Genomic DNA, 8,409 nt, shown 5'->3' on the forward strand with positions numbered 1-8,409 from the left:
ACAGATATGATGTACGACTTTCATATGAATAATTTATACCCTATCAACTAGTTAATACACTATGTGCCCTGAACATATATTAATTGAATTCTTTCCACCAGGCGTGATGATAAGCAATGCATCAAGATTATCAGCATTTAAAAAATAGACAAACAATGGCGTGCCCTCCGAAATTTGTCACGGAGACCCTCTTTAGAACCAATGATTGGTCTGTACAGCAAATTTACAAGAAGCGCAAGATAATTAATCTGTAACAAAGTATATGCAGTACAAACAAAGATAATGCTGTCATGGGTAAATAAACAAACAATTTGGCTTAATGAAGAGCCAGTCGGGTTCGGGGAACAACTGAGTTTCCTTTTTTGAAAATGAAAATTAAAGGGTGGCTTATTACTTCTTTTTTTTTTTTTCTTGTTCTGCATATCATTATTCCCCAATGATGGTTGCCAATACGCCCTCCTAAATAAAGATAAATCGTAAAATCATGTAATTTCCTTACTGTCCATATTAAAAAATTGAGAGTATTCGTTTAAGGACGACATGATATAATAAGGTTTATAGATCTATCATTGAAACAATAGAAAACAACAGTGTTAAATGACGTCACATCAGCGTTCCCTTCTTTTTTTTTTGGTGAGTTTACAAAAGTTTTTTTTTTTTTCGTTTTTTTTTTTTTTTTTTTTTAACGACGCTCGGTGCACTTTTTAATCCTAACCCTTTTAAATCGCACCAACCTGTACATTAGCAAAGTGAGTGGAAAGAGATGTAATTAAGGGAGAGAATGTGTAAACTGACATGGAGATGGTGTAAAGCCAATTTAGGTCTAGCTAGGATATGCATCATTAGAAAAAAAAAAATTATATAACTAATGAATAGAACACCAAACACAACCGATAAACCCACTAACGCACAACCAGTGTTCAACTACGCTCAGGCTGCAAAGAGAAGCTCACAAAACTTGGAATCACAAAAACCCAAACTTAATGAATCAAAACCTGCTGAAGCTGAAGCTGTTAAGGTAGAAGCACCTGCTGTGGCCAAAAACACGTAAGTTGCAACTACTTTGTGTGATCACCATTTATTTATTTTTGACATTGCTTGTCTCGAAAAAAAAAAGTATTTGGTCCCATGACTTCAAAAATAAGTAAATACTGATTCAACTGAAACTAACTCTCTTCTATTTTTTTATTTTATTTTAACAGAGAATCTTCTACTGATAAAGGTAACAACCTTCGATAAACCAAATTAAATTGCTTGATTCTTATATTTTTTTTTTATAATTAGCATCCACCCAAACTGTTGAAGAACCTGCTTCCAAGGAAACTGAAGGTTCTGCCGTAAGTTATACTGTTCCATGTCTATTATGATACGGTGTATCTAACCTTATGTGTATAGCGTCGGGATTCAACAAACTCCAACAATTCTGGATCAGAGCCTCAATATGCTCGTCATTACAATCCTCGTCACAACAATGGAGGAAAGCAACCCAACTTTGTTCCCCATCATGCTAAGAAGCCCATGTCTCCTCATATGAGCTCTGCCACTCCCGCAGCCAACACCAACAATGGAAGTTGGCAAAACAGTACCAACCAATTTGTATGTTTTTTTTTTTTTTTTTTTTTTTTTTTTTAGAAATACCCCAGACTTAACTTTGATATTTTCATTTTAGTATCGTCCTTCTCAATATTACCCTCCCAGTACTTACTCAATGCCTATTCCCGCTTATACTGGACAATCCTTTGTTCCTCAACCTGCTGTAAACAAGGCAATTCCTATCATTAACCCCAACACCAGCGAAGTTATCAATCTTTCTTCTCAAGCTGCTGCAGCTGCCGCAGCTGCCAAGGATGCCACTACTACTCCTGCTGCTACCACCGCCATCAAGGCCGAAGAAGCTCCTAAGGAAAAGGAATTTAAGGCTGCTCCTTCTCGTGCTATCAAGATTGTCAATCCCAGAGTAAGTTTTTTTTATTTGGATGTTTTTTAAGTGATAAGTATACTTACTCTCAAAATAGGCAAAGGAGGAAGAGGCTGAGAAGAAGGCCAAGGAGGAAGCTGAGAAGAAGGCCAAGGAAGAGGCTGAGAAGAAGGCCAAGGAGGAAGCCGAGAAAAAGGCCGCTGAGGAAGCTGAAAAGAAGGCTAAGGAGGAAGCTGAAAAGAAGGCTAAGGAGGAAGCTGAAAAGAAGGCCAAGGAAGAGGCTGAAAAGAAGGCCAAGGAAGAAGCCGAAAAGAAGGCCGCTGCTGATGCTAAGGCCGCTGAAGAGGCTAAGGCTGCTGCTGAAGCCAAGGCTGCTGCCGAAAAGAAGGCTGCTGAAGAAGCCAAGGTTGCTGCCGAAAAGAAGGCCGCTGAAGAAGCTAAGGTCGCTGAGGAAGCTAAGGTTGCTGCTGATGCTAAGGTTGCTGCTGATGCTAAGGCTACTGCCGATGCTAAGACTGCTGCTGATGCCAAGACTGCTGCTGATGCTAAGGTTGCTGCTGATGCTAAGACTGCTGCTGATGCCAAGGTTGCTGAAGATGCTAAATCTGCCGCTACTGAAGCCAAGGCCGAAGATAAGCCTGCCGAAGAGGAACGTATTGCTGCTATTACTGCTGATAAAGCTGCCAGAGGTGTTGCACCCGGTCGTCTTGATATGTCCGCTATTCCTGCACACGTTTTCAATGATTCACCTGTTTCTACCCCTATTGCACCTCCCAAGGTCAAGGGTCCTCCTATGAAGGTCATTGAAGATTTCAGCTCAATTGATTATCCTCCTGAGTTTTTAGCTCCCAAGGCCAGAGACCCTACTACCGGCAAGATTTCATACGATTCTGCTTTCTTGATGCAATTCCAACAGCTTTGTCTTGATACCGATGAGGATTTAACCGCTTTCCAAACCATTGGTGAGGATTCCCAAGGTGGCAATGATAACCGTCGTGGATCTAACCGTCGTCAAACTTCCGAACGTGGTCGTGGACCTCGTACACCTGGTGGATCTGGTGATAATATGTTTAGAAATGGATCTCGTGATGGACGTGGAGAGATGGGTAAATTCAGCGGTGGTCGTCCTCTTGGTAACCGTCAAGGTAGCAATGGACCCAACTCACCTGGTATGGAACGTCAAGGTTCTCAAGGTGGTAGAAACCGTAGTGGTCGTGGTGGTAAGGGTGGTCGTCCTCCTAGAGAACAAATTGGTGCACCCACTATTCCCCTTGATCAAGTTGTACCTTTAGAAAAGAGTGAGAACCGTTGGGTTCCTACTGTTGTTGCCAACGAAGGTGAAGTTGTTGATGCACAAAAGGCTGCTGATGCCCTTGTTTCTCAAGAAATGATTATCCGTAAGATCAAGTCTCTTCTTAACAAGTTGACTCTCGAAAGATTCGATTCTATCTCTGATCAAATTTGGGAATACGCAAAGCAATCCGAAAAGGAAGAAAATGGTCAATCTTTAAGAACTGTCATTCAACTTATTTTCGACAAGGCTTGTGACGAAGCTTCTTTTGCTAGCATGTGGGCTCAATTGTGTAAAAAGATGTACGATCTCATGTCTCAAAACGACAAGATTAGAGATGTCAATATTCTCGATCCCAAGACAAAGGAACCTGTTCATGGTGGACCTCTTTACCGTAAATATCTTCTTAACCGTTGTCAACAAGAGTTTGAAAAGGGTTGGAAGACTGGTCTTCCCAAGATTGATGAAGATGCACCTGGAGAAGTGATGATGACTGAAGAATATTATGCTGCTGTCAAGGCCAAGCGTCAAGGTCTTGGTCTTGTCCAATTCATTGGTGAACTTTTCAAACGTCAAATGCTTACCGATCGTGTCATGATTGAATGTTTGATTAAGCTTTGTACCGATACCACACACCCTGAGGACGAAGAGGTTGAGACCATGTGTAAGTTATTAACTACCATGGGTAAGGTCTTTGATACCAGTAGCAGAAAGAACAAGGAATGGCTCGATACCTACTTTGATAGAATGCAAGAAATGTACAAGTCTGAAACTTTAAGTTCCAGAGTCAAGTTCATGATCTTGGATGTCTTTGATCTTCGTAAGAGTAAGTGGACTTTAAAGCGTGGTAACCAACCTGCTCCCGCCACCATTGCCCAAATTCACGAACAAGCCAAGAAGGCCAGTGAAGAAAAGGAAAAGGAAAACATGAAGCGTTCCGGTAGCTCTCGTGGTAACTCATCTCATCCTGTCTCTCGTCAAGGTTCCCATCGTGGCGGTGGACGTGATATGCAACGTCAAGGTTCTCAACACAACAACAATGCTAACCAAAACTATAACCAAAACAATGGACCTGCTCCCGTCTCCGATGGTTGGAACACTGTTCCTGGTAGTCCTACTGCTGCTCCTCGTGCCAGTGGTCGTCCTAATGAACTCAATAACTTGGGTAAGGCTGAACGTTCCAAGTCCAGAGGTGGTAACATTCTTGGTCCTTCCACTAGTCCTTTCAACACTTTGGCTCGTACCAACTCTAAGGCTGCTACTGAAAAGAAGGGTACTACACCTACTGAAGCTCGTAGTGCCAGTCCTGCTACTCACATGAATATGTTCAGTGCTTTAGGTGGTGATGGACATGAAGAGGAGCCCACTGGTGAAAGAAAGAAGTTACAATTATTACCTCGTGGTGGTGCTGAAAACGCACCTGCATCTTCTGAAGAGGAGAAGACTGAAGAAAAGCCCAAGATGAGTGATGATGTTGTTGCTCGTAAATCTAAGAGTACCATTGAAGAATATTTCAGTCTTCGTGACAAGAAGGAATTAGTTGAATGCGTCAAGGAATTAGATCACACCGACTACCATGTCATTTTTGCAGGCAAGTTATTAGATTTTGTTGAGAAGAAGACCGAAGATGTTCAAGTTGTTTGTGACATCATTGCCGAACTTTACAAGGAAAACTTACTTACAAAGGAAGAGTTTGTCTTGGCCTTCAAGAAGTTCTGGGAAGGTTATGAAGATTTAGTTATTGATGTACCTCAAGCACCCAAGCATGTTGATATGCTTCTTGCTGCCACGGGTATTGAACGTTCAGAAGTTGAATGTGAAGCCCAAGATTTTTAAATACTATATATACAACCAATTAACTAAAATTTCATAAAAATTAACTGTAATATTTCCCCATCCCACACCTTTTTCCCATCCTCCCACTTTCCTCCCTTTCCTCCCCTTACCAAAATACAATTCACTATTTCCTATTTTTGTTCTTTTATTCACCCCTCCATATCATACATATATATATATTTTTTTTTTTTTTTTTTATGTTTTATTAGGCCTGCCCCGGTTGACCCGGCTTCTTCAGGGCAATAAAAAAAAAAGTTTATGAAACATATTTCGGTTTACATTTTAGTCTTTGTTCTGAATTTCAGTAAAGGGGCTAGGATTTCTAAAGGACCAGCCTTTTTAAGAAATTCGTGCTATATGACATAATAAACAATTAATATGTGTTTACAATGAAAAGTAGAAAAAAAAACACATGTTATATAATAACTTACGTTAATTAATTCCAAAGAATTGGCACGAGATCTTACATCCACACAGAGACAAACAGCCAAGAAAGATTTCAACTCACTTGATAATCTTTCGGGATTCTTTAAAGTTGGTGTACCATTGGTGGCAATCAAGTATAATGCTTTCAAGGGTTCTTCATCAAGATAAGGAGGTTCATTTTCAATCATCTCAATGGCCATAATACCAAGAGACCAAATATCGACTTTCGCACCGTATTCCTTTTGCTTCACTACTTCAGGAGCCATCCAATAAGGTGTACCTACCATGGTGGCACGCTTTCTTTTCTGATCTGTCAATTTAGCACAGAAACCAAAATCACTGATTTTAACATGACCTTGTGCATTTAATAAAATGTTGTCGGACTTGATATCTCTATGAATGATATTTTGCGAGTGTAAATGGTGAAGACCGGAGACGGTCTCAAGACAGACAGTGGCAATCTGTTGTTCGGTCATTTTACTATTGTTGTCAATAACATCGGTTAAAGCACCACCTTCCATAAATTCCATCACAACCCATAATTCAGCATTGCCAATAAGGAAAGAATCCAAATAATTCACAATGTTGGGATGTTGAGACTCCTTCATCACTAAAATTTCATTTACGATCAACTCTTTACGTGGTTGGTGAGCTAAATCCATTTGCTTCACAGCCACTTTAGTGTTGGTAGCTAAAGAATTGGCAACATAGACAGAACCAGAAGCACTAATAATAATAATAATAAAAAAAGATTATTAAATACACATGTATATCCAACAAGATAATCTATATTTACCCTTGACCAACTCGCTTGATCTTTTTATAACATTCGGTAGGATCACCCTTTGAAACTACTGAACGAAGCTTTTCCATGATTTGAGCTTCAGACATTGTACTGATTCTTTGTTCAACCTTCTTCTTGGAAGACACCTGAGCAGCAGCCTTCTCTCTTTCTCTTTCACGATGTAATCGCTCTCTTTCCTTTTCACGCTCCTTCTCCTTCTCGGTCTCTCTATGATTTTGTTGTTGTTGGTAATAGTCTAAACTAGGCTTCTTTTCTTCAGTTGTTTCAGGTCCTAGTAATTTTTTAAGCTTCATGTCCTTTGTGGACTTGCCAGTAGGGATCGGGCTTCCATTTGGATCTCTAGATGGTAAAGCATAATTTCCCTTTTTGAAGAGTTAATTATATATTTTTTTTTTTTAAATAGCAAATAAATTAAAATAGCTTACGGGTACAGCTGGTGTGATTAAGTTCGTTTTATGCGTGGGTCTTGGTGGTGGAGGTTGATCCTGTAATTTCATATCGGCTAAGCCCGAAGTAGGAGGAGGAGGGGCAGGTCTCATTGGTATAGTTTTTGGTGGTAATTTGACGTTGGGTTTCATTTGTTGTTGTTGTAATTGTTGTTGTTGGTCCTTTAACTGTTGTTCTTGCATTAATTTAGCCCAATTGACGCCACTCATACGTTCTACGGCACCTTGGAGCTGAGAAGCACCATATTCTTCCTCTTCGCGTTTGGTTTGTTCAGCATAAAATTCGAGTACATCAATAACAGCTTGAGGATTTTTGGCGGCGTCTTCTGCAGTAATAGCAGAGCCTTTTAATAATCGAGTCCATTGGTCGGGTAAGCCCTATTTGAATAATAACAAAAATAAATTAATCAATGTATATTTAGGGTTTGTTTATATGAAATTTACTGTAAATGCGCCTGTTATTGGATCAAATCCCACATGGACCTTGTGTACAAAATTAGTTGGGCCAGACGTTCCAACTGATGACCTCTTTAAATATTTATTAGTGTCCTTTCTTTTTTTTTTTTTTTTTTTTTTTTTTTTGTTCCTGGGATTTCTTACATTGTAAATTTCGTCCATCCAACTATATAATTCTTCATCATTTTTACAAGAAACGAAGTAAGTCTTGTCTTTAGCTGCAATTTCAAAGCAGTATGGTTTCAAGTCAATTCTTGTTACTGAGCCAATTTCCTTCAAAAACAACAAGCCAATACATTGTCCTGCCTAAAATATTAAAATAAGAATCGAGTTAAAAAAAGAACCTCGTGCCTCTCCATTGCATTTGAAAATCACCTCATTTCTATGGAATGTTAAAGACTGGTCTCGAAGTACACAATATCTCTTTGACCAAATCCATGCTCGTAGACCTTCTTCTTTCAAAGAAAGATAACCTTCTTTAATAATTTCAGGCATAATAAAATGTAAGGAGAGAGGAAAAAGAAGAAGAAAAAAAAAAAAGAAGAAAGAGATAATGAAATAACTTGGTTTTATTCGGAGATGAGCTTGCGGGGCGGTGTTGAACCTCATTTTATAATAAAAAAGAAGGAGGTAACAGCTTAACCAGGCTTAAAGCATGTATTTTTCATTTATTTATTATTTATGTTTAAAATAAAGGGAATGCTTAGACTTCATATTCTTACACTTTCTAATGTTTATCTTTTACACATTTGACATGTTTTGCATTATAACAAGAAAATAAAAGATCATGTCTCTCAGATATTAAGACGCTAAATATGGCATAGACGCAAAAAAAATCACCGGTCGGTGTGTAGAGTACGCACGCACACACGCGCGCGCGCGAAACAGAATAAATCGGATCAACAAATCATAAAAGTTTGTTTGTAATTAAAAAAATAAGGTCAGTGGCAAAAATAGAATGAACAAAAAGGGGGGATTAAAGTTTTCTCGATAATCATATGCATACCATGTGTACGTTATTGTCATTGAGAAAGTCTACTTTTTTTTTTAATTTAAGCGCAGTTCTCATCATCAAAGGAAATGTCGACGATTCACGCCGGTTCCGCGCAACACTCGTCATTTCACTTCCCCTTAAAATAAAAATTGCCACAAAAGTGGCTCGAAATGCAACCAATGGATAAATCTCACACTTTTCCTTTTTTAGAGCCTTCACACTAAAAGCTGCGGTCAT

The 8,409-nt window shown here is 39.1% G+C and overlaps 2 protein-coding genes across 2 annotated transcripts; one reads left to right on the forward strand and one right to left on the reverse strand.

Moving 5' to 3' along the window:
* Window positions 1-2,355: 2,355 nt before the first annotated feature.
* EV154DRAFT_527678 (armadillo-type protein) lies at window positions 2,356-5,288 on the forward strand. The gene has a single exon (XM_051603507.1). It carries the CDS (start codon window positions 2,631-2,633, stop codon window positions 5,043-5,045), a length of 2,415 nt encoding a protein of 804 aa, XP_051451833.1. The 5' UTR covers window positions 2,356-2,630; the 3' UTR covers window positions 5,046-5,288.
* On the reverse strand, window positions 5,151-7,782 carry EV154DRAFT_527680 (kinase-like domain-containing protein). The gene is made up of 7 exons (XM_051603508.1): window positions 7,554-7,782; window positions 7,323-7,484; window positions 7,167-7,250; window positions 6,702-7,100; window positions 6,268-6,638; window positions 5,477-6,197; window positions 5,151-5,398 (listed from the first exon to the last, which is right to left on the reverse strand). Exons 1-7 carry the CDS (start codon window positions 7,671-7,673, stop codon window positions 5,321-5,323), a joined length of 1,935 nt encoding a protein of 644 aa, XP_051451834.1. The 5' UTR covers window positions 7,674-7,782; the 3' UTR covers window positions 5,151-5,320.
* Window positions 7,783-8,409: the final 627 nt, after the last annotated feature.

The sequence above is a fragment of the Mucor mucedo genome (genome assembly GCF_025094135.1).
Source record: "Mucor mucedo strain NRRL 3635 chromosome Unknown EV154scaffold_169, whole genome shotgun sequence".
NCBI lineage: Eukaryota > Fungi > Mucoromycota > Mucoromycetes > Mucorales > Mucoraceae > Mucor > Mucor mucedo.